The sequence below is a fragment of the Lissotriton vulgaris genome, unplaced genomic scaffold, assembly GCF_964263255.1.
Source record: "Lissotriton vulgaris unplaced genomic scaffold, aLisVul1.2 SCAFFOLD_965, whole genome shotgun sequence".
In the NCBI taxonomy this organism is placed as follows: Eukaryota; Metazoa; Chordata; class Amphibia; order Caudata; family Salamandridae; genus Lissotriton; species Lissotriton vulgaris.
In genome coordinates, this window is record NW_028255837.1 from 2,787 (window position 1) to 29,790 (window position 27,004).

At 45.3% G+C, this 27,004-nt stretch overlaps 1 protein-coding gene across 1 annotated transcript in view; it reads right to left on the minus strand.

Moving 5' to 3' along the window:
* Nucleotides 1-6,374: 6,374 nt before the first annotated feature.
* The window catches only part of LOC147658871 (E3 ubiquitin-protein ligase TRIM11-like), a 52,185-nt gene continuing 31,555 nt past the window's right edge, over nucleotides 6,375-27,004 (minus strand). Inside the window, exons 2-4 of the mRNA XM_086952076.1 lie at nucleotides 24,996-25,091; nucleotides 10,408-10,638; nucleotides 6,375-6,401 (exon numbers count right to left, since the gene is read on the minus strand). Of these exons, the coding sequence (XP_086808202.1) occupies nucleotides 6,375-6,401; nucleotides 10,408-10,638; nucleotides 24,996-25,091 (354 nt within the window). The remainder of the gene's footprint in view (nucleotides 6,402-10,407; nucleotides 10,639-24,995; nucleotides 25,092-27,004) is intronic.

Consider the following 27,004-nt stretch of genomic DNA (forward strand, 5'->3'; position numbering starts at 1 on the left):
GTTTGCTTCAAAATGTAATAACTGCTCTAAAACATTTCCCTTGGGAAAGCCCTAGAGTTAATCACAAGTGGGTGAGACGTGTTTCGGCACAGAAAGAATGTGTGCGGTGTAATGCTGTCTACAGTCTAGTTGATGCACGTACACGCATCCCCTCATCCGCAGGCCAGGCGTGGCCTGCGGGGCTAAATAAAAGGGAGGCGTGTGCTCGTGCACGTCACTTCCGACTGGCATTGCGTGTGAGCCTGTCGCTACCTCCTGCGCGTCCTGCCCCCGCGACTAGCCCATAGCCAGGCCTGTATTCAGCTTGCCACATGCCACTACCACATTGGCGATGAGCAGAGGGGGCCCAACCCTCGCCCGCGCACCTGGGACCCAACGGAGCAGCCTGCTCGTATCTGCGGTGCCTACCGCGCATGTCCTGGGTGCTGCTTTTGCCTCATCGGAGCCGGCGCGCTCCAATCCATCAAGCCCCTGCTGGGGCCTGACAATCCTCCCCTCTGTCACTCCCTGGGGGTCGTCATCACCACTGCTGGACATCAGCGCAACATCGCCGAACCACCTTTACCGGCAACGGCGACGAGGTGCCGTTTGCCACGCATCCCGCGTGACCCGCGCTTCGTCTGCACCCAGCTATACTACACGCATCTCTCGTGTGCGGTGGGAACGACACCCTGCCAAATACCACGCATCTCGCGTGCAACGCGTTTTTCGGCTGGGGTCCTGAAATCACCTCCCACTGCTGGATTGGCATCTGCTGGGGCACGAGGGAGCTGGCAGGTGGTCTAGGAGGGGCCACAAGTCTTCTTTCTACATCTGTCTGGCCGCGATTCACGAGGTGCACGTGGGAGACGTCGCAATACTGCCACGGGGGTGCTACAAAAGAAGGAAGGAAGGTGAACTTCAGACACCAAGGTACACGCGCTACCGCTGCCTGGGAGGGGACAATCTGAACTAAGCGCCTTACATCCCCACCAGTAGAGGAATAACGCCATGGGGGACGGCGATGCACCAGTGCCTGTCATTAACATCCCGTTCCAACACGCGGCAGCCGGGGTGCTGCCGCCCTTCAGCGAAGCCATAGACCCGTCCACGGCCTCACCACGCTGGAAAATTTGGCTGGAAAGATTGGAGAACTACTTTGTGGTTACGAGGGAGACGGATGAAGCTGTGAAAAGGTTGTTACTACTCCATTACGCGGGGGATGAGATCTTTAGACTGTTCAAACACCTCCCTAACACAGGAGCGGCCGACAGCTACACAGCGGCCGTGGCCGCCCTCAACGGACATTTTGATCCCCAATTAAACATAGACCTTGAGGTGTTCAAGTTGGGGCAAGCACGCAACGCGACGGAGAATCAATGGACCAGTTCCACACCCGCGTCAGGGAACTAGCCAGTTCCACCGACGAAGATCAACCAAGGGTCATAAGGAGACAACTTATTCAGGGATGTCGGGATAAAACGCTAAGAGGACAAATCCTATGCAGACCATGATTCTCTCTAGAAGACATCCTCATCCTGGCCACAAACCACGAGCTCTCAGACGTTAGAGCGACGGCCATGGAACAGGCTCTACACAAAGCCCCCGTCAAAACGGAAACCGTCAAAGTGGAACGCGCAGACGCCGTGCGACCCCCGACCACGTGGTCAGGCACAGAAAGGATACCGGAGAAACTCACCTCAAGCCCGGTGTGGGTACTGTGGCCATGAACCCCATGCGGCCAAGGACTGCCCGGCCCAGGGACAGACATGTGAGAACTGTGGAATCCCAAACCATTTCGCGTCGGTTTGCCGCAGGAAAAACCAGCCCAAGAATACCAGGAAAGCGTGGACACCCACCAAAGCTGTCCGCCAGTTATCACTGACTGATCCACCCCCGGAGAAGACGGAAAGACACCTACCCACGATCTACGATGATTCGGACTCGGAAGATGAGGAGGCATACGTTATCTCCTTCGCCCGAGAACTTAAGCAAAGACGACGGCCACAACCAACATGTGTGGTAAAAATGGGGCAAAACGAAGTAAAGGCCATCATTGATACGGGTGCCACTGTTAACGTCATGGGACTGCAACAATTCAACAAGCTACGTCCACGGCCTGAGGTTCTCAAATCCAAAACAAGAATTTTTGCCTATGGGGCAGACACTCCTCTACCACTCAAGGGAAAAATCGTAATACCTATCAGGGCGGATGAGTCGGAGATCATGGCAACAGTCCACATAATCGACCGGGAAGCTGACACCCTGCTAAGCAGCCACACGGCTGAAGACTTAAAACTAATAGCATTTGCCAACCGCATCTGGGCTCACCAAGTGGATGAATTGCTGGAGCGTTTTCCTGAACTATTCAAAGGATTGGGATGTATAAAATGCGAACCCATTAAACTTCACATCGATAAATCCGTTTCCACCACAGCACTGCGTCATCGCAGGATACCCTTCCACCTCCGCCCGCTGGTGGAGAAAGAACTTGAAAAGCTTGAGAACCTTGGCGTTATCGAAAAGGTGACGGGACCCACTCCGTGGGTCTCACCCATGGTCATCGTGGAAAAGCCCAAGCAACCAGGCGAAATTCGCTTGTGTATCGACATGCGACTGCCAAACACGGCTATCAGGAGGGAAAGACACCTAACGCCCACAATGGACGACATAGTGGCCGATGTAAACGGATCGAAATGGTTCTCGAAAATCGATCTCAACGCTGGATATCATCAGCTACCCCTTGCTGAGGAAAGCCGTTTTATTACTACATTCAGCACTCATCTTGGCCTCCGGCGTTACAAACGCCTCAACTTTGGTATTTCCTCAGCGGCTGAGGTGTTCCAAAATACGATCAGAGAACTCCTATCTGGACTGCCGGGCGTAATTAATGTCAGTGATGACATCTTAATTCACTCTGCCACCGCGTCCGAGCACTACAAACACCTCCGAGACGTCCTGAAAAGACTGAGCACATATGGAGCGACACTCCACAAGGACAAATGTCAATTCTTTCAGTCCTCCATTGAATTCTTCGGTTACGTTTTTAACCAGGAAGGAATTCAGATTGACCCGAGGAAGTCCAGATCCATAAAGGACGCCCCAGCCCCAAAATCACCAACGGAGGTGAGGAGTTTCCTCGGGATGGCGACCTACTGTGGCCGGTTCATACCAGGCCTAGCCACCCGAAGCGAACCCCTCCGAGCACTAACCAAGATGGACGCCACGTGGCAGTGGGGCCCAAAAGAAAACGAAGCCTTCCAGGGGATTAAGGATGCTTTCTGGAAAATGCCACACTATCCTACTTTGACCCTGCAAAACGTACCGAGGTGATAGTGGACGCCAGCCCGGTGGGCCTGGGAGTGGTCCTGACCCAGGAGCACGAGCCCGGCCAATGGACAGCACTAGTTTTTGCCAGCAAAGCCCTGACCCCAACCGAGACCAGATACGCTCAAATTGAGCGAGAAGCTCTGGCAATCAAGTGGGCCTGCGGCCACTTCCACTTATACCTGCAAGGCCACTCATTTGTCATGGTCACAGACCACCAGCCTTTGGTGCCCCTCTTCAAAGGGACCGCCCCGCATCCACCGCCATGCATTGAAAGATGGGTGATTCAACTTCAGTCGTATGGAATGGAGGTGGTATATCGACCAGGGGCCAAGAATCCTGCCGATTACTTGTCGCGTCATCCGTTACCACAAGAGCCGGTGCCCACAGATGACGACTGCGAGGAGTACGCCCGATGGGTAACCCTGACATCCTGTCCTCAATGCATGACGATTGACGAAATCAAGGAAGCGGCCGCCGAGGACAACATCTACACCAGGTCACTACAGGCCGTTCAGGAAGGGTCCTGGGCTAACTACCTACACCCTCCAAACACCTGGAACGCAGCAGACAAAGAGGCCCTCACCAAGATCTGGCATGTCCGGCATGAACTCAGCGCCACGGAAGAGGACGTGCTGTTGAGGGGGTCACGCCTGGTGATACCGCCGAGCCTCAAATACCGCGCTACACAACTTGCTCATGGTGGCCACCAAGGAGCTATGAAAATGAAAGCGCGCATGCGGGAGAAGGTATGGTTCCCTGAACTAGAAACAATGGTAGAAGACTATGTGAAGAGCTGCATGTCCTGCCAGTTAACGAGTGATCCCGAGCGACCGGCCTCGATAATCACAGAGGAAGCCTGTACGACCCCGTGGGCTAAAGTCAGCATAGACTTTGGGAGCTTCCCGGAAGAAGGACATACTCTGGTGGCCATCGATTCATATTCCAAGTACCCGCTAGTCGAGATAGTCCCCTCCATGGCCTTCACGCACGTAGGGCCGGTGCTAGAGAAGATGATCTCCATGTTTGGGTACCCTGAGGAGATACGGAGCGATAACGGACCACCGTTCCAGGGAGCAGAGATTGCCACATTCTTGAAAACCCGGGGGATTACAAACCGTCGCATCACACCTCAATGGCCACAAGCCAACGGGGAGGCGGAGAGGTTCATGCGAACACTCAATAAGATGTTCCGGATAGCGGTGGTCGAGCATGCTGACCCTGAACAAAGACTACATGACTTCCTACGAGAGTACCGAGGAACCCCTCACTGCACCACCCGGCGGAGCCCTTGGGCTCTCATGTTCCAAGGCCAACGCAGAGACCTCCTTCCCGCCGTACCAGGGGCGGTACCGGATGTGAACAACATGAGGACGCCCAGAAGCGGAGACAACAAAACAACCAGCGAGCGAGCCGGCGCCGGAGAGCTACTCCAAGGCGTTTGTGTCTGGGAGCTCAAGTGGTCATACGAAACCGACGCCCTGGGGGAAAATTCCAGACCTACTATGAACCGGGTCCGTGGACCGTGACAGCCTCGAAAGGTACCATGGTAACTGCAAGAAAAGAGGGGGAGGAGGTATCGAGGAACAGGTCCTGGCTCAAGGTGATATCCCCTGGCCCGAGACAAAACCCAGAGGCCACCGATGGAGACAGCGTGTTGCCCATAGCTATCACACCGGAGAGGGAGAACAACTCACCGGCAGGGACACAGGAGGCGATGTCCGAGCCAGGGTGCAGATCCCCCGCCACGTCAACTCCCACCAGGAACCTGCCCCGCACCATGGAGCGAGGCCGAGGTGACGCCCTGAGGTACAACCTGCGGCCCAATCCACCTCCAAGTCAAAGACTAAAAGACTACGCCTGTCAGCTGAGGCCTTGAAGCGACCACCAAGGGACACGCAAGTACAGAGCGTCATGTTGTGAACTGATAATCCTGTTGTGCCAAAATTTTGGGACTTTGTGCAAAGTTTATATAGTTGGATAGGGATGTAATGCTGTCTACAGTCTAGTTGATGCACGTACATGCATCCCCTCATCCGCAGGCCAGGCGTGGCCTGCGGGGCTAAATAAAAGGGAGGCGTGTGCTCGTGCACGTCACTTCTGACTGGCATTGCGTGTGAGCCTGAGTCGCTACCTCCTGCGCGTCCTGCCGCCGCGCACGCGACTAGGCCATAGCCAGGCCTGTATTCAGCTTGCCACACGCCACCACCACATGCGGAATGCACAATTATGTGTAAACCTCTGAATATGAAATAATAAGCCTGAATAACAAATGTATTATAATATTGTAACTCAGCAACCACATCACTTTGCCTCAGTTTGAACAACTGTAGTATGCGTCTCTCTACTGTACCTGTCATTATCTCAGAATTAGTGCTTTCATTTAGCTGCTAATTGCTCAGTAAAAGTTTGCCAATTGTGCCCACTCATTTCTGTTGGTAATTTAACTCTGGGTCCTGGGGCCACTTGCAGTCATTTAGGCACCAGCAAAACGTTATGTATGCTCCTTAAACTAGGGTATACAACTAGGGATGGAGCCATCTACGGCCCTTCACAGGCTCCTTACTAAAGGATGAGGCAGGGTTAGGAGAGGATGTGGGTTTAGACATTTCCAATGATGTTTCAAAGCACTAGAGGGACATTTGAGGATTGGCAGTGGAGCCGGAAAGTACTGAAGGAGGTTTAGAGTTCTCAGTGATTGTGGAAAACGTGAGGTAGTTTCTGTGGACAGAGGGGCTTTTCCTGGACACAAGAGAGTTTCCCTGGAGTGAGGGGTATTTTCATATAACTAGGAGTTTGTGGAGTCTTAAAGTATTTTTTGAAAACTCAATTAATGTTTCTTAGAATAAAAATGAGTTTTTTTAAAGTCTGTGGATGTTTTGAGATCATGCCAGGGGGCCACAACACTGTTAGGTTGGAGAGTAGTTATGAGGTGATCTGCATATAATAATTGTGTGAGGTCATATTGCTCTGGCAGCAGAGTGGATCTGTGTGAGCTCAGTACTGACATTTCCACACCAGAGACAGACCTGCTCCTTACACACTGAGAGGAGGACAATAAACCAAGCTTACCTGTCCAGGGTGCTTCTAACATCCTGCAAAACAGAAGAACAAAAAGAAGCACATCAGTTTCCACAATCAAAATTAAATTCTCGCAGACGTTTAGGTATTAGTTGTTCAATTCAGGTTAATGCAAGGATCTCATCTAAGGAGACACAAGGGTGCTGACCTCAACACAGACAGTTGTGATAGTCTGAATAGGGTCACATGACACAGCACAGCTTGTGATATCCCAAATGGACCCTCAAGACAGCAGAACTTTTAAATTCTGAGTGAGGGCAGATGGAGTACAGACTGATATATTCTGAATGTGTCATGTATTATAGTCTAGAGTTCCTGAGATCAGGCGACATATCTGGATAAAACTCCTGCATCACTAGAAATAATTGTTGATATACCAGAGAAACAACTAGTGTCCATACTCAAAGTATACCACGCCAAAATACTTCTAACGCTCTGATAAGGATTTAAAAGTACACCTGTAAATAAACAAGGATTTTGGATAAAGCAGAGGATAAGACCCTTAAGTCTCTAGAAAACCTCTATCCATTCAAGCTGCAAAACTAGAACTGGGTATAACCCGTACTCAGGAAAGCCTCAGTTATTAAATTACCTTCTGTGTAAGAAATTGGACTTTGATCTGACATAATTCAGGTTAGGAAAACTTTAGGGGAGGGCTTGAAATAATCTCGCAAAGTACTCTGGTGGGCATGTCTTTGACTTTTCTAACAGTCTTGATCCCAACGATTCAATTGAAACTAATTTCAGAAAGTATAATGAAGAGATTACAGCTGCCTTGGATAAAATAGTCCCCTTATTAAGGTAAAACCCTGTAGCCATCTATCTGCCCCATGGTATAATGAGTCATTAAAAGCAACAAAACTAGAATGCAGACAAGTAGAAAGTAATTCTCGTTGGTCTTACATGTAAGTAGACAAACAACATTGAATAAGTATAAAAAGGTGATCCGCACAGCAGAAGCGGCGTTTACATGATTCTATTTTAGCTGCCGCTAATAGCGCAACGATGGCCTTTGAGATCTTCCGGGGCTCATCTAATCCGAAGTGCTTAAAACATAATATTATTCCTACGCAGCAGCCGTGTGATGATCTTGTGTCTTCTTTAAAAAGAATGTCAGCAGGATCTTAGAGGACATTGGTAATTCTTCTGAGGTGGAAGCTGCACCTTCCAGTGATAGCACCACCATGACTCTTGCTTCTTTGTCTAAAGGAGATGGTTTGGAAATGTCGTGGCTTGGGAGTGGTGAGAGCACCCACTGGAGGATTAAATTCTCTAAGCCAATTACAGAGGAAATCTTGTTAACAATCATTTTGTCCACAGCGTCTGAAATCCCTATTAGACTCTTCCGCCTAAAAAGCGGATGGACGAGTTGGTGCCTCCACTAACATTACTATAGCCTTATATCCCACTGTAGCTGGCTATACCGGCTATTAAAGGCCCGCTGAAACGCTAAAGGCCCGAGCCGAAGGCGAGGGACTTTAACGAGACAGCGGGACTTTGATTGCCGGTATAGCCCTGCTACGAAGGGCTATAAGGTTATTAGAACATTCTGCCCTCTAGTGGCAGAATGTTCTAACAAATTAAACAAAGGGTTCTCGAAGCTCGAGGGGATATAAATCCCCTCAAGCTTCGAGAAGCCTTTGTAAGACATTGGAATGTTGCTCTGTGGCCCTTTACCGGCCCGTAGTAGCAGGGAGCACTCCATTCTCTACAATGGAGCTCCCAACATTCCAATGTTCTAATCTGTAATCTTGTTCGCCGGGCAGCATAACAATTCTGTTTTATTCCCGTTTAGTTTAAGGGAGTTTGCATTCATCCCATGTACAACATCCACTAAACAGGTCTGGAAAGCATTTACAGCATCTGGCTGATTATTATTAAAAGACAGAATCAGCTGCGTATCGTCTGCATAATTAACCACAAAACTGTTGGGCGTCTTTATCAGAGAACTTAGAAGCTGCATATAAACGTTAAACATCACCGGCTCAGTGCTAAGCCTTGGGGGCCCCCCTATTTAATAGGTCTAAAAAGTGATTGATAAGGGGGGAGTGCCACTACCTGACAGCGATCTTGCAAATAGGATTTTATCCACTTCCATACGGTCCCACCAACACCCAAGTCCGCCAGCCTTGTCAACAGGGTGTGGTGGTTGATTGTATCGAAAGCGGGCGACAAATCCATCAGGACAAGAACTGTAGACTGACCACTATCTGCTCTCATATGGATCTCATACAGTACAGTCTCTGTACCATGGCCCGGTCTAAAGTCGAATTGTTCCTCCTCAGGCAAAAAGTAAGACTCAAAGAAGGAAGATAAGACCTTACTAACATGACGCTACAGAATGTTAACCAGGAAAGGAAGGACAGAAATTGGCCCATAATTACTCAAAACAGCTGGGTTTGGTGATGACTTCTGTGGCAGAGGCAGAACCACAGCCTTCGTCCAGCTGGGAGGTACTAGTCTTTTAGTGATTGATTTCGATGCCACTACCCATGATTATCTGACCGCTCCCCACAGAGACTCAGTTATGCTTCTCAGAAGCAGTACACAATCTTGGAGACACTTTTGATGACCGTCTTTCCTTGGAAAAGTGTGTGAAAAAAGTGGCTGGTGTTTGTTTTGCTCTGCTTCCAGGACTAACAAAACTGTTCCCTGCCCTACCTGATCCGGCTAAAGCAATAATTGTGTGAAGTGTCATACTCAGTAGATTAGACGGCTGTAATGCTCTCCTATCAGGAGCCGCTGACTACTCGATCAAGAGACTGTATAGAGTTCAGGTGGCTGCAGCAAACCTGGTATCAAACAGGCCACAGAGATCCACGGCTTCCAAGGCTCGAAGGGAATTTTATTGGCTCCCTGTGGAGCAGAGGGTTTTCTTCAAGGTGATGTGTGTTGTGTTTCAGGCCCCTACAATAAGGGCCCTACACCGCTGCAGCGTGGGCTGAAAAGACATGCTCCGTGGAGGGCGCTACGGTCTGATGAAACCGCTAATCGTATCAAGGAACACGAGTTCCCGCAGGTTTGACAAGCGGGTCGAGCCTTCCAGTGAAGGCTGCCGAGCCTTGGAATAGGATACCGTCTGAATTGAGAGCCTCGACAGATTCGCAGAAATTCAGGAAAGCCTTGAAGACCTGGCGGTTTCCTAAAAAATGCAAGTCTGTAACACTGCACTGTCTTGGTTACTTTTTCTCCCCGTGTATACAATTGCTGTTATAGCGCCAGGCTACCAGTGGCATATAAATAAATAAATTTAAGACCTCGGGCACCAGAGCTTAATTACCATTTGGATAAACAGCGCTGAAACTGATTAAAAAGCATGAAACCAAAGTATGCAGCCTTATTTCACAATTGGACCGTTCTACAAGAACCTTCTTTCTTCATCTAAGCACACATGTTTTGTCTGAAAATGTAAATAAGGGGAGATGGGACGGTGCTAGCGGGACTGACCAAAACTGCACACACTGTAGTAATTATATGTAGAGTCTCAACCAGTCAATGAGCGAAACTAGTGCTCACTCTATTTATTTAAATTCCATCGATAATAGCATTATTAGTCATTTATCAGATGTGTTATCATGATATTTTAGAATAAGAATAAAATGTAAATCTATTTATATTTTACACTATTTTAAGGATATTCATTGTTGACCTCCATAGGAGATTAATCAATAATCCATAACCACATTCTGAATGGGGTCATGTGACACAGCGCAGTGTGATATTCTGAATGGGATTGTTTGACGTAGTGCAGCTGTTCTTTATACTGTGTTGGGCCGTCAGTATACAAGTAGGTTCCTCTGTACTGAATCAGTCTGTACATTGCGTTGGTCCGTCAGAGCAGAAGGATTTGCGTTAGTTTAACTTGTCTGTATATTTTGTTGGGTTGTCAGAATACAGGAGCTCAGTGTAAATAAACCCTGTCTGTTGATCATGCATGTGCTCCACTTACATTCAACGCCTCACACGCCATATAATGGTAACTCTTCTGCATTGTCTTGTATTTACCAAGCAGGGTCTCACCTTCAGGAGGTCCAACACTGGCTCCTTGCATTTCTTCTCTAGATCTGTTATCAGGGCATTTAGAGAGGCGATTTGATTGGACAATTTGGAGATATTTGCATTTTCTTCCATGGTAATCCTCTTCTCCATCTCCTCCAGTCTCTGGTTCAGCGTCTGCTCTTTCTCTCTCAGGAGCTGGCGCAGCTGTTCAATCTCAGTCGCAATTTTCTGCTTCTCGGCTCTCATCTTATTCTGTCAGCATCAAAGAAATGATGGTTAGATTCTGGGAAGATTTCAATGAGCCCCGTCATATGTAGTGTGCTGGCTGGGGGCGGGTGCAAGGCGTTCTGAGAGAAACCAACAAAACTAGGACTGGTGCTATATTTAGGGGCGCAGGCGGTGCTGAGCTAAAGCTAAGCAAGAAAACTGTGTTTCTTGCAGCTGCGCACTCTTGCTGCCTTCCCTTCTACTGTCTTAGTTCTCCGCTCCCATCAACACAGCCCCTCACTGGGCTGTGCACTGTCCACCCACCTTCCCCACTGAGCGGTGAATGGTCCACCAGCCCCCTACTGAGCTGTATAATACCCAAGCACACAGACCCCCCACTAAGGTGTGTACTGCCGACCCACTTATCCCTCCACTGAGCTGGATGTTGCCCATGGGCGCAGCCTTCCCCTGATGTGTGCACTGCCCACCTACATTCCCAAAGAGCAGTACATGACCCACCCATACAGACCCTCTCTAGGGTGTGCATTGCCCACACAGCACCCGCTGCATAGAGTTGCTCATTGTACACACACAACGCCCCGCTTAGCTCTGTACTATTCACCCACAACACCTCCCCCACTGAGCTATGTGATGATCACCCATACAGCCCCCACTGAGCTGTGCACAGCTCAAGCCCTCAGTTCCTCCGTCTATCTGCCCACGGAGGTGTGCACTACTCACCCACACAGACCAGGTCTGAGCTGCGTACAGTACATCCACAAAGCACCCCACTGAGCTGCCCACTGCCCACCCAAGCCTCCCTCTCACCGAATACATTGGGACTGATTGATCATATCTGTGATGGTGCGAAGAAACTACATAAAATGAATGACTGTTTTACGTTTGATGGATGGAGCATCTAGTCTTGGTTGAAAAGCACATTTTGGGGAGGGGATCAGGTGCTGGAAATAGTTCTAGTGGTCCTCCTGCCTTAAGTATTTCTAGGCAGGAGGACGGCTTTGTCCTTTTATTACTTTACATCCTCAACAAAACCCGCGCTGTCACTAAGATATCCAATCACCTTTGCTCGTGCAATCATTCAACCCCATCAAAAAACTGGTGCTGTACAAATATTTGTGCAAGTGCGCCTCGCTCATTCTCAGTTAGATCCTAAGGTTCTTAAAGACTTAACCGAATCATTGACTGTCCAAGGAGATATGTATTTTCAACAACAGCCTCTAATCCTTCGTACCAAGGAACTTCAGGAAGAGGTTTTGGAATGGTAACAACACTGGAACAGCCGGTCATAGAGGACCCACAGTTGCTCTCTTGTTAGTACGGAGATGCTCCTTGTGGCTAAACGTAAATGAGGATGTCGAGCAGTATTTTCTGGCTTGACGAACTTTGCACTCAAGGAAAATGAATGTATTCCAAACCATTTATATCTAAGCCTGTACCTCCTGGACCACGGCAGAGGATGCCACCTGCTTTATTCCTTGAAATCACCACAAACAGGAGGATATCTGTTTATTATGGTCATCGTTGAGTCCTCATTCTTCTCCTCATAAAACCATACTATCCGCTTCCACCGTGGCTAAACACTTTCTAACAGATTTGGATTGATTACAAGGGCTTAGGAGAAAGACAATGGTTTGTTAAAATCTGCCTGAAAATGGTGAAACTGCTCAGAACTAGTCTCAGAACTAAGCTACATGAACGCTCAATGTCTCTGCAATTTGGAAACATTCCTGTGACAAGCTTTCTTGACAAGAAGCTGAGGCAACACACAAGCAATGACTGGGAGATTCATTAGAACACCATAGTTAGAGTACCTACTGCCAAATCCCCAGACACAAATGTATGACGTTACAACACATACAATGCATACCTTTACAAAACAGTTTTTACATCGCAACATTCATTACAGCGCATTCCTTTACATTGCATGCCATTACATTGCATTTTCAGAAACTACCTTTACAACCCATTCCATTACATCGCATTATACATTTACAACACATACCATTACAATGAACACCATTACATCGCATTTAAGGTAAGTGTTGTATAGTATAGGGGTAATAATTACTCTTCTAACTCCAGTGAGTGCTACAGTAGGGTAAGTGTTGGATAGTGTAGGGGTCAAAATTACTATTCTAACTCCAGTGAGTGCAACAGTAGGGTAAGTGTTGGATAGTGTAAGGGTACTATGTGTTGTAATGGTATGCATTGTAATGACCTGGGACGTAATGCGTGCATTGTAGTGACATGCAATGTAACGGTAGTGCGATGTAAAGGTTGTTATCCAACAGGCACATCTCTGCATCTTAGAAACATAGACAGAGCACAGCACAAAATTAGTAGACAGCCGATTGGTCCCAACCAGCAAAATAATTTTAATACAAAATTCATGGAGCAAATTCTGTTAAGCAAGCGATCTTCAAGATAGTTGTTCTGTAGTAACAACATTGATTCAGCTACAGCCGACACGTGTTTCGTCGCCATTCGCGACTTTTTCAAGTCTGTTAACAAGATCATATAGAATATTACTTTGTTGTTATTTTTCAATCGGATGGAGAGATATGACATATTTATCTTAAAATACTCAATTTGAATATCCCTAATGTGCTTAATCAAAAAAGTCCCACTCCCTTTTGCATTTGTGTTCATGCAACAAAAGGAAAAAAGAAGAGACCAAGACTAGGAGTCTCCTAAAATTTATTGTAAGACTCCCCTCAGTCTAAGAAATGAAGTCATCATGGATAGTGTGAGACAACAAAAAAAAAAAAAAAGTGAAATAGAGAAAGAAGGGAAGCAATCAAAATACCCAAAATAAAACACCCATGATGGCGATTTGTGTATACAGGGTTAAGAATAAATATAAATACCATCTATAGAATGTATGGTCAAGATTCAAAAATCGCATCAGAATTGATGGATCAGAGCACACGAGGTCTGGATACAGTAGTCAGGGACAATAAAATGTATTTCAAATAAAGCCTGGTAATGTAAATCACGTCTGCACATCGGTTTTACTTTAGAAGTATAAAAAGATAATAAATCGAAGAATTAGAACTAAAAGCTGATGTTGGCCACAACACGTAAAAAAGTTTATTTTAAAAGTAATTTTGAACACTTCTAAATGGTAGGATAAAACAACTTTAACCCATATGCACACGTTTTTTTAAAATCATCCAAATAGCCAACCAACATATTAAAATCTATTCTGAAACACGCCTGATACTCTAACTGGTCATAGGCTGAAAATCACAGCACCCAACTTTTTACTCTGTAAATTCAAAGTAATCATTGATACTAGTCATCAACAGTGAGCATTATAATCATTACCAGAACTCTCTTTCATGCACTTACTTCGTATTCAAAATTCAGTGCTGTATCGAAGTCTGTTCATGGACATTTTCTGTCAGAATAGCCTCTAAAATCAATTGTCTAAACGTGTAATGCCAAATAAGACGCTGTTAAGAAACGAAAAACATACTGTCGCGGGAGCCAAAACCAGAGATTATTATCCCGTACCCTCCAAGGCTTTGGGTTCAATCCATACCGCCATTTACCTGATTTTGGAAAAAAGTGAACATTATTGAGCTCACCTCTCTCGAGCAGAATTAGTCGTAAACGGCATCCATCCAGTTAATTAAGGAGTCTAACAGGGCACCAATATCAACAAAAACCAGTTTGTCAGCAATCTCCTGACTGTAATCAAAACAAACAAGAAGCAGCTAGAAGGTTAGGCTGCTGCTTCCTGCTATACCAAGTTTCTATTTATGTATAAATAATCATGTGGAGAAGTGTGGCTCACTGGTTAGAGCAGGCAGACCCTGAAGCAGAGGTCAGACCCGGGACCATAGTTCAATTCCCGACGCGGCAGGGTGTTGAGCTCAAATGTCCACAGACTTGATAATTCTCGCTTTGGTGCCTGACCTAATCATGGGTTCACACTCTGCAACTCTGGGCATCAAGCTTGCTTAATCTCCACAACGCCCCCCCCCCCCCCCCGCCCTGGCGGGATGCCTGGCTTTCACCTTGGATAGCCCTGTGAGATAGCCCCTACAGAGCATCCCACCTTGGGGATGCCCTGTAGGGGCTATCTCACAGGGAAAAACCAGGACGGGTTCCCAAGGCAAGCGCAGAGATACTCCTTCGGGGGTCGATTCTGGCGCTATATAAGAATATAATAATAATGTGTCAACCGAATAACGGGCAAATTACTACTCTCGTCAATCACGCTTACCTCAAAAAAGTAAGGTCCGGTCCCCTCCAGTAGTAAGCGTATCTGTGTTTTCTCCCGCACTTTCTCTCTACAGTAGTTTTAAAGCCTCAGACGACACCGACGCTGTGTTCACGCGGCCGTGTCTATCTCAACAGTCACGTCCTTCACTTCCGCATTGTCGCGGCCATTTTGGTAGTTTTAATTAAATTAGCATTGTAGTTCTTTTAGAAATATCTCTCATTTACCTTCAGATATTGAGGAATACCCGCAATGGATATTAAAAGTACCACATTCACTTAAAGACTCTGTAATATCTGAATATTTGAGGCCACGTGGAATTATTTGCGTAGTTACCTCGTGAGTATACCGAGATAAGTTGAATGTCTCAGACCCAGCGTATAGTATTACGCACTTGGCAGCGCCATTTTAGTAGTTTGTACGGTGAAATAATATAGTTTTCCATTTACCCTATTCTCATATTTCGGTTTTAATAACGAGATAAGAAAGTTGACCACTCGTATGTACCAGGTTCTAAAAAACAACCTATAATAATGGCAAATCCTCAGAATAGACAATTTACGAGAGAACCAATCAAACGTGAAAAAGAAAAAGTGAGAAGGAAAGACTTCATTGTATAACACCCAGTTTGTGACATAGCGGTGCTGAATGTAAATATAACCCTCAGGACAGGCTACAAATGTGTCCACTAAATGCTTGGCATCATACATTGCAATTCACTATACAATATAGACAATTAGTTTCCTGTTTCCATTTGTTTGTTAAACATACAAGGTGTCAAAACACACATACACGTTGACCTGCATATATCACAAATTGTGCCCAAACATTAGTTTTAACAATAAAGTTTAAAACAATAACACAAATATAAGTCCAAAATTGAACCTAATTTGCACGAAGATCATCATAATAGAACTGCACATTCAATGGACTTCAAATAGTTACCAATATGTGCAGTAAAGAAAAGGAAATTTAACCACAGAGGAAGTTAAAAGGTTTGTTGAAAAAAAGGACACTATTATGTTTCAATCATCTACATTCCATAAGATGACAGACTACGATTAATTCTTTTGGGCGTGTTCTTTCTCCAAGAAAACCCCATTTAATGTTAGACATGTCGTGCAATACAAAATAACTTTTGCATTTGGTCCCAGAAATTAAATCCCTAATTTCCAAAATTGCATTTTACACTGATGCTAATTTGTTTAGTCTTCAAGGAATACAAACATCTCTTGGTCAAAATTAAGCCCATACTCAACCGCTCGTAATTTACATATCCATAGGGCTTCTAGTTTGCGCAGACTCAAGACTTTATCACCCCCTCTGGGATTTCTGTCAAAGATTATATACCATGAAACTTAAGAAGTAACAAGTCCGCTGCTCCATGTCTCATTGAAATGGACAGCCAGGGGGTAACTGGCAATACCATTCCTAATGGCCCTTATATGCTCTTGTATGTGTTCCTTGACTGGCCTAATCGTGCTTCCTACGAAGATTGTTCAACAGACACATATTATAGAGTATACCAGAAATGTACTGTTACAGTTCATGAAAGATTTGATTTTGTGTTCAGTCAGTGTGTTGTACTGGAAGATCTTAATTTTATCCATAGAGTGCGGACTCACAGAACAATGGCCGCATTTGTAAAAGCCAGTTATTGTCCCTCCTAACCAGGTAAGGCTTCTTTCTGTTTTTCTGATTTTTTGGGGATTAAAGATACTGTGACTCAATCTATTACCTAGAGTTAAACCCCGTCTGTAAACAATCGTAGGTTTTGCTCCTATCACCTCCTGGATGGTTGTATCTACTCTCAATACATACCAGTGTCTTTTAATTATATTGTATAATTTGTGGCTGTATGTGAATAAATGTTTTTGTGGTTACTCAAAACCATTAAAATAGTACAACAAAATAGAGAAGAACATTCCGTTATTTTCAAAACTTAAATAGCTAAAAACATAAGCATTGTTAAAATCTACAGTTCATTACTTCATTTGTGTTCACCCATCAATCTTGCCTTGTCTCAATGGGATGGGCTATTAAGTCTCGGTGGTGTGAGAGATCAGTGCAGTTACTGGTCCAGTTACCTAACTGGGGGATTCCATTAATTTCCGGCGTGACTGTTGTATAAATTTGCTGAACATAACCATATCTTTCACTGTTTCCAGTGTGAACAGGTGATAAATAGCCTCCTTTGTGGATCGGATCCCTTTTTGTAGTAAGATTGGCTTAAGGTAAAGATTACGCTCAGAACACAAGACCGGGCAACAAAATAAAATGTGGGCAAAACTCTCATGTTTATATTTGCATAGCCGACACTCCGAATACCCCTTCCGTATCAACCTCGAGGGGTATAGTTCTTTAAGGGGGAGAGGATGTATTCTGGACGCTACAATCCTATTTAGGGCTTGTCTCCCCACCTCCTGGGTAAGATGGAGTTTGGAATTGTGTTATGTATGTGGGAGGCTTTGGGACTCATGAAAGCCTCTTATTTCCAATGATTCCAGGTCAGAGGTGCGCGAGCAGAGGCGAACCTGTTTTTTATCGCACTTTTAATGGCAGTGTACTTAGTTACCTCGGGCCCCAGTTTTCGACTGCGAGTTTCAAAGCTTCTTTGGCAGCAGAGAGGCTGTTTGACCAGTGGTTATCTGGTTCCAGAAAAATGCTTTTTATGGTGAACGTCAAAGTGTTTTCTGATGGCGCCATGGTGAGAAAAATGTATTTGCTCATGAAAGCCATCTCTTCCAATTTTTGTTGATTCAAATCGAATTCTAACCGCACTAGGTTGTTTCTAGTGCAGGCAGGTAGATGGAATAACTTTTTGTATGCCGAGCAGTGGATTTTTTCTAGCACTCTTGGTAATTTTCCTGGGAAGGCCTGTTTTGCATAGTTAAGTGAAGGTATTAGCTTCGCACTCCTGTCTCTTTGAATTGCTGTTGTTGTGGGGCTGTGTAAGGTAGCATGCAGCTTTCCAAGGGCGTAAGTAATGCTTTTCCCTTTAACACATGTTTTATCGAGGTGTACTCCTGGGCACCCCGTCTCACTAAGCCAAACTCCCAAGTAATTGCAATGTTGTGTGCAATCCAAAAACAGCTTTCCTATCCTCCATTTTGCCAGGTTTTTTTTCGGATAGTGCCCAAAAATTATTATTTTTGGTTTGGATGGGTTGACAATCAGTTTGTTCTTGGCGTTGTAATTTGCCAGGGCCGTAAGTGCTTTTTGTAGGCCAATTTTAGTATGGTCAAGGAGCACCAAGACGTCGGCAAATTGCAGTAGTTGTATCTTAGTGTGTCCAATCCTCGGTGTTGCTAATGAGGCTCCAGCCAGGGCTTGGCCCATGTCTGCGGTATATAGGTTAAACAACATCGGAGCTAAGACACATCCTAGCTACAGGCTGCGGTTAGTGTCAATTTTATCTGCGGCAGCGGTGCTTGAAAGTTTTATTCTGACCAAAGTTCTTGAATATAATGATCGAATAGCTTGAAATAAAGGGGGTCAATGTTCCAGCTTTCCAATTTCTGCCAGAGGATGGAGCGGTCAACGCCATTGAATGCAGCCGTGTAATCGATGAAGCAAGCAAAAATCGGCAGGTGTTTTCGTGCCACAGCCTTCTGCGCTAAGTATGAGAGTGCTATAATGTTTTCCACTGTTGAGGCTCCGGGTCTGAACCCTGTTTGATTGAAGGGCAGAAGGCCCTCCTTACTAACCCAGTTTGAGAGTTCCACAAGGAGGGTGCTTGCATAGGTCTTACCCTCGATGTCGAGCAGGGCGATCATGCGATAGTTTTGAGGATTGGATTTCGGCCCTTTCTTGTGTATTGGGTGCAGTAGCGACCCTCTCCAAGAATCAGGGACGTCCCCCCATCAGTCAGCATTCAGCATATAGCGTGGTTACTTTGTCCCTCCAAAAATCTGTGTCTTCCCTGAAGAGGGAACCAGGCAGGCCATTAAGTCCTGGTGCCCCGTTGTGTCTAATCTTTTTTAAGATTTTATTAACTGCCTTTTTTTCAGGGAGAGCCGGCAGCTCCACAGTTTTTATAGGATGGGTAAAGTTGGCTGATTGGCCCGCCTCGTCCAGATCTTTATTAGGTGGCTCTATGCTGCCTTCCTCTTTGTACAATGTTTTCACATGGGCTGCCCAGGTGTCGGTGTCAAGTGAGTTCTCTCTCTGGTTACCTCCTTGATTTAAGGTGTTTAGATCTTGCCAAAACTCTTTAGCCATTTCGCCTCAATACAGCCCAATTTTACGGCCCAATCTTTCTTCGAGTGGAGTTTTGCTGTTTCTTGAAGTTGCCTTTTAGCCAGTGCTGAGTCAGTTTTGCAAGTGGTGTGGATGAGTTTTTTTTGTTGTTCCTCCTTGAAGTTGTATTACTAGGTTGCGAGCGTACTGATCCCATTCTTCTATTGCAACCCTGTTGTTTTCGCTTTGTAGTCCATCGGCCGGTTCTTTTTTCCAATCCTCGAACTTGTTAGTTAATTGGCATAGTGCCCCATTTATTACTTCTCACCAATGTAAACTGTTTAGCTCCATTTGTTGAGCCAACGTGTAGTAACGTATAGTGATTGTCTGCTTTAAATTTAACGAGATTGTTAGTGCGGCATGGTCACTTTCCTTACGTTGATCAACTTTGTACACCGTCATTAGATTCTGTAGCTGACTGCTTAGTAAAATATAATCAATAGTAGTTTGATTATTGTACGTTGGCGGGCAAAGGGCTCCTGGTGTATCCCTTAAGAGTAGAGAGTGAGCTGATAACAGCTGATAAGAGAGCATTAGGGCATTAAAGGCCTCTGTAGCTGAAGAATTGTTACTTTGGACTGACCTAACCCCAATGTTATGGGTGTTAAAATCCCCGAGTATTATTGATTACATATGAGCGAATAGTAGGAGGAGATTTTCTATGTGGCGTATTAACTGGGACAGCTTGCCCTTGGCTCCCGGACCATGAGGATTATAGTAAACATTGATTAAGAGTATTGTAAGTGGGCCCTTAATTGATGAGAAGCCTTTCAGAATGCCTGCCATGAACATGTTTGACAATGTTTTTATTTCTCTGAAATGTATTTTCCGAGTGTGCCTGATGTATATGGAAATGCCTCCAGATGGTCTACCAAATATACTCTCCTTGATGGCTGGCTTATAGTATTCCGTGAATTCTCTTATTGATAATGGTTTAATGGCCCACGTATCTTGAATGCAAATTATGTCCACTCCTTCAAGGAACGGCTGTATCGCCGGATTTTGTAATAGCTTTACGATCCCTACTACGCTTCAGGACATAATAATTGCACTCTTAGTACTAATTGTCGCATTTTTATTCATGGCTGGAGGCTCCATTTGCGGGTACTGTAGGAGTTTCTTGCTTGTGGGGAAACTGGAGTTAGGAATCGTGATTTAAGTCCCTTGGCACCCAAGACCAATCTTCACTGGTATTATTCTCTATTGAGCAAAACCGAGTGCCTTTGCCCGGATTTGTGATTACTTTAATTAAACCATCTGTTGGTCCGGTGAAGAATGGACAGTGCTGTTGGCAATGGATGGGGTAACTCCAGCAATGGAGTCTTTCTTTGAATGTCCGGTTCCAGAGAGGCGTTTTGTTGCTTCGAGTAACAATGTTTCAGGGGCATTGGGTATTTTACCGCAGGCCTACTCGTGATCATTATGCCCCAGTCTTCCAGTTGTTTCTTATTTCTTTTTAATGCCCGAGCCATATCGAGATTGGAAAAAAGCAATTGTGATCTCATTGCTCTAACCTGGTCCTGGAGTGAGAAAGAGGCGCTTTCAATATCTGTTATTTTTATGGTTTCTAGACCTGGGATATTGGCACAAAGTTTTAAAAGATTTCTGCGATTAAGGATGTCCCACTTGCCTTGTGAGACATATTCCTGATGGAGACTTATTTTCAAATCGTCGTGTGTGAAGGAAGTCAGATTCTGTTGTGTCGTGGCTTCCTGCGATTCTTGACAAGTTAAATCGTTTAAGAGTTTGTGCCAAGACGTCGGCCTGGCCCTCTGCTTGATTTATGGTGACAGCCGTCAGCTAGTCTTTCCTGTCTGGCTTAGCTGAGGTAGATGAAGCTTCCCTCAGACTGTATGCTACGGTCCTGATGGGGCCTTGGGGTCCCCTTCGGCCTGCTAATTAGATGATTGCTTTTAGTGTGTATCTGGTTGTGCCGCACAAACCTTTATCCACCGCATTGGTCAGCAAGGAGCTCCCAACGTTGGATACCTGGGTTCTTTGCGAGACATGCCTGCCGTCCCAAGGTATCTGTCCGTGTTGGCGGTTAGAGCACCCGCCAGCTTTTACGTCGCTTGTATCCTTAGTTTTGGGCCATTGATCTGTGCGCTCGTCCAAGGATTAATTCAATGTTAGTTTTACCTAAGTGCTAGGGCTTACAATGTCATGTACGGGGCTACTTTGATTTAGAGAGTAGGTTGCTGTAGCTACGAATGATTCAGTGTTTGCACTTAGTGTTTGAGCATTAGTTGTTTTGACCCCCTTGGTCCTAATCGGCCCAATTACCAGAGTCTCTCCATTCTCTCCCTTGGCCAGATCGTCCGTTTGCATGTCCCATGGTCGTTGGGTTGCTAAGTTGGGTGGGCTATTTTTACAGTTGTTGTTGCTAAGCAAAGTTAGTGCCGTTGTTGCTTGTGCTATTGAGCCACCCGTGTTGGCTCAATAGCACAAGCAACAACACGGGTGGCTCAATAGCACAAGCCTGGGCGATTCAGCAGCAACGCGCTGACCCCCGTCTGGCGACCGGGTCGACAGAAGAAGCAGACAGGAAAAGAGGCGATCTGGCAGAATGGCGGGGCAGTGCGGCAAGCTCCTCTCCACTCTCCACAGCAGCAGCTCCGACCGCACAGCACAACGCGAACAGCAGGCTCTCCCGAAAACCAGGAGAGGATTTGTTCACAATGCTGGCAGTACTTCTAAAGTGGCTGTATGTGTTATATGTTTTTACCAACACTACTTCACTCCTGTGGGCACCTTTTTTGTTCGTTTTTTCATTTTTTGTATGTGCAAGCAGTTTAGAAGTTGTGCCTTTCTTCCTGCTTTCTTGAGGATTGTACTTTCATACCCTCTAGACGACAATCTTTTTATGGTATTGGTCATTTCCTGAATAAAAATGCTGTCCGATGTGCTGTCCCAGCATACAAAACTGCATTGCATGCTGTCTCTTTTCTGTACAGTGCTGACATTATGCAGTTTTCCTTAATATACAGTCTTAGATCTAGAAAATGTGCTTCACATTTGTCATATACATGCGTAAAACGGATGTTATGTGTATTTGAATTCAAAAAGGAGCAAAACTGTTCCAACGACATCATCTATATATCGTCCCCAGTATATGGCATGGTTGATAAGATGTTCAGGACAATGGGTTCATATATAAAATTTCTTCAGCCACCCAACAAAAAGGTTGGCATACGCTGGGGAAAATTTTGACACCCATGGCCACTCTTTGGTGCTGTTTGAACCAAGATCCATTGTGTACGAATACATTGTTTTCTAGAACTAAAGTGACCATTTCCAGCAGCATATTAGTATGTCCACAAAGAGTGGGGTCCCTTTTTGAAAGATAGTGTTTCGCCGCCTCTAGGCCGTCTTGTGTTGAAATAGATGTGTATAAGGAACTAATGTCAAGGGTAACAACACTGCAGTCATCAGTCCAGGTGACATTTTGTAATTGGTTAAGCAGGTCTTTAGTGTCTAAAATGAATGATGGTAAATTATTTACAAAAGGTTGGAGAAACTTATCAATGTATTCTGATATGTGTTCGGTTGGAGAGCCGATGCCACATCTCAGCATCCACCAGCTAAACCTCTGCCCTCTGTCAGACCTCAGAGTTTCCCAGTTGGACCTCCTGGCTGTCCAGGTGAGCGTCGCAGCCCATGATCAGAATCTCCTGACCATGCTCTTCTGGTACTCCTGGTGTTGGGCCTACTGGTGCTGGTGCTGGTCCAGGCCCGTCTTCTTATGGTCCTTGCTCCTATTCCTGGTAATCATCCTGTTTGTCCTTCTGCTGGCCGCCCTCATCCTGGTCCACCAGGTCATGACCATCCTGCTTTTCCTCCTCATTGTAATGCTCCTCTTCTTCACCCTCTTGTTTGTCTTCCTCCCGATCATTTTTTTCCTGCTATTGGAGTGAAAATATTTTCTCTGAATTCTAGATCTGGAAGTATCGATGAGTAATGCAATAAAAAGGAACATCTGTCGTAGACTGCAAAGAAAAGCTTTCTATGTTAAGACACTTGAACACAGACCCAAGATATTTTAGAGCTCTGGGGTATCTCCCTGCCATGGGAACACTCTGCATCTGTCTCCACGGCACACATTTAAGAGCTTTGGGGGCATCTGCAACCCATCGCCTCCCACCACTCTTCTGGATCCTCAGCACACATTCTGCATGGGCCACCCACCACCCTTTGTTCCCACCACCCCTTGCTCTCCATCAACCCTTGTTCTCCACCACTCCTTTTTCCCATCCCCCTTGTTCCTACCCTCCTAAATCTCCACCACCCCTTGTTTCACCATCACCCCTTGTTGTCCACCACCCCTTGTTCTCCACCACTCTTCTGGATCCTCAGTAGATCCTCTCCAACTCTCCAGATTAATCTGTGAAACTCCTGATTTTAGAAGCCAATAAGTTAAATTCCCCAATATTTATTCTGAATCTACTGCTCATGTTTTTTCCAAATGTTGGCATTAATGTCTATCTTTATCCTGTCTACTCTACTCTCAAAGTGTTAAAAAAGTACGGTTATTTACATGAGTACCATTGCGTTGGGTAGCAATGAACATCTGTTATTCATTGCCAAGAGACCTTTGGGTGAACATGCGCTTTACAAATACACATGTTATGTTATGTTACACAGCTTAAACTATAAAACTCGAAGTGTGCAAACACATTCTTCTCAACATTATATGCAACATTTGATTCAGTCATTAAATCATTCCTGTATGTAAGCAGTGAGGGAGAAGTTGGGGGCCTAGTTGGGAATATGGGTGGAAGTTTGCCATCAGGTAGATCCAGACATCAGGAAAACAGGGTAGTGGGTGGAGGGATTCTCATCAGAATACTAGGAAGGAAGGAGAGAGCGATTCCGTCATGGCCCTGCCGCCGCGCCTGCGCGGCGTGGATTCCGTGCCTGCGCTGGGCGTTCTATTGAGCGGGCGGGGTCATGACGGAACCAGTCACCAGCATGCGGCCGCCGCGCCCCTTTAGCACTGTGGCGGAATAGGGGTTAAGAAGAACTGTATTGTAGCTGAATGGAGATCTCCAGGCAGAGATATGCTCAACCTGGCTTCATCCAACATACAGAAGGTGAGATGACGTATTCAATGCAATCTGCAGAAAGAACTCCATAGGGAATCCATTTTCACTTGTGTCTTACCGGTTCGCTCCAAAGATCATTGTATAGACCTTGAAGGGGAAGGTCACCAATTGGGGGAGCAGATGCTTTATCTTGGGAATTGACCTGGAGTTATACAAGGAGCGATATTAGTCTGTGAATACTTCGGCTATGTCAAAGGTGTCTGTCTTCAATATTCTGGAAGAGTCTTTGATACAGGGGACTAGTCTAGAGATGGTCCCTCTGTGTCAACTAGTACATCAGTTGACACCATTTGTCCCTATCTGATATACTCTCCATAGAGATGCAATCCATGTTAATCTAGCTAGGGCTAATGTCATTTGTAGGAGAGATTCTTAGGAGATCTCTAATTTGCGTAGCAGTGAGGTCTCCATAGTGGATTTTGAGTATGTTTGTTTTACGATTCCTAACATCTGTCTTGTAATACATTTTTATGGGCTAGATAGGATTTGGCTTTCTCCCTAATTACTGTTTTAAGAGCATTCTATATTGTGCTACAGCCCAACTCATGAAATAATCACTGATGGTGGATCTCAGCTGATCCAAGTATTAATTGAAACACATCAAGAGCAAGAAGTAACACTGACGGTGGATCTCAGCTGTTTTACAAAAAACCCATCAAAGAGAGGAAACCATCACTGATGTTGCATCTCAGTTCTTCAAAATCCATCAAGAACATGATCTAATGACTGACACAGGACCTAAGCTGGTCCAATATTTCTCAAAAAACCATCAATAGATCTTTAACTACAGAGGGCTCATGGCTGCCACTCACCCTCATGGTGGTATACTGTTCCTCTTTCTGGAGTTTAGACTCCAGAATGTTTCCCATCTCTTTCTTCAGAGGACACAGCCAGTCCTGGAGCTTCACCTGCAGAGAGGAAAGCGCACAAATGACAACTGTAAAGTGATCTGTAAACAGAACTCAATAATTTGATCATAAACAATACATAATGATCCACACACATGCAGATTGTAATTACCGGCCGGATATATCCACATTTTAATTACCAATCACACATCTTGATTTGTAAATTTTAACCACAGTTTTCCAAGTAAGAAGCTTCAGCCACACATACCCGAGATGTAAGTACCACACCGCCCATTGTATTACAATAGAACTGTTGACCAAATGTAATAGATTTGCCCTGTATTGTTTAGATTCTGTAAGGTGTGTCCCTTTCCTGTATTTGATGTGGTTTGTTTGATACATTTTGCCTCAACAAGTTTGCCACTTGTTTTTAGAGTATATACTATGAATCCTATGATTTTAATAATATTTTTACAACAGTTTTGATAATTGCAGCCCTGATGAAGCTTGGGATACAACAGCGAAACGTGCTGGCTGTCTTGCTGAATCTTATGCTATTTACTTGAAAAAAGTAAAGAATTCATCTACAATAGAAGTCTGGACATCTTTGGTTATTTGGAGACATAGACTTCTATATTTTTGTGGTTGTTGCCTCTCAGTTGGTGTATGAATTTAGCAGTTTTTATTCGGGGGGATGGGCTGATCCAGGGAGGTGGGCAACATCCTTGCCTTTTTAAATAGAAGGTTTACAGGACCCAGCCTGTGGGTTGGAGAGGTGCCTTTAGCAGTCCACATTTTTGCAAAACGTACCAAGAGGGGCAGATGAGAGGTTAGTAAAAAGAGAGGAGTAATGCCTTCAGTAGGCATATGCTGAGAGGGGCCAATTCGAGGTGAATAGAGGGATTGGAGTATAGTGAAAATTAGGTGTTAGACCTGGAATCCTTGGCATGGTTTCCCCCTAACATTTTGCCTTCAACCCTCCTGTTTGCTGATTTTGTATTGCTGGTTTTAGGACCCTGCACACTTCACCACTGCTAACCGGTGCTAAAACGCTAGTGCTCTCTTTTTAAAACATGGTACGGTTGGCTTATACCCAATTGGCACCCTTAATTTACTTGCAAGTCCCTAGTAACGGAGCACTACTCGCAGAAATTATTGTGCCACCCACAAAAGTAACAAAGACAACAAGATGATGGACAGAGTGCTGAAACTTTTCAACCACTCACCCCCAGTCAAAGATCTGGGTTCAATCCTTTGTTCCTTTGCTCAATATGCCACTCCAATTTGGACCCATCCGTATGCAAATCAGTCTTGATCTTGCACCTCATTCGAACAGTCAAGCCCGAACTGCCAGGCCAAGTCCTCCCTGGACCGGAAACAAGCATCCTGGACCGTTTTTTGGGGTTTTACCAATCATCAGTCAGGCTAGCGTGAATCCAGGGGCACTGAGAGCAAGAAATCCACGTCAGGGCAAACCATTCGTCACTTAGGGCGAACATAGCAAACACAATAGGATGATGGACAGAGTGCTGAAATATTTCAACCGCACACCCCCAGTCACTGATCTAAGTTTAATCCACATAAGTAGCACTTTAAACATGCCTAAGATCTGCCATTGAAGCCTCTCTATACAGTCCTAAACTGACATTTTAACCTGGTAAAATAAAGCTTTTGATAGGCTCTACCCTTCTATTTTAATACATATAAGTCACCTCTAGAGTAGGCACTGGACAGCCAAAAGGGCAGGGTGTGGTGTATTTAAAAAGTTGGAAATATTCTTTTAAGTTTTAAATGTACTGGTAGTGAAATACTTTCATTACTACACGGCCTACCAACCCAACTTTGGAGCTACTTTATTACATTTAAAAAGGGTAACTTCCAAACGGGAACAGGTAATCAGGCCAGGTTTGGTGTCATTAGAATTGTAATGAAAAATCCTAACTTATGGTAAAGTCAGATTTAAAATAACAATG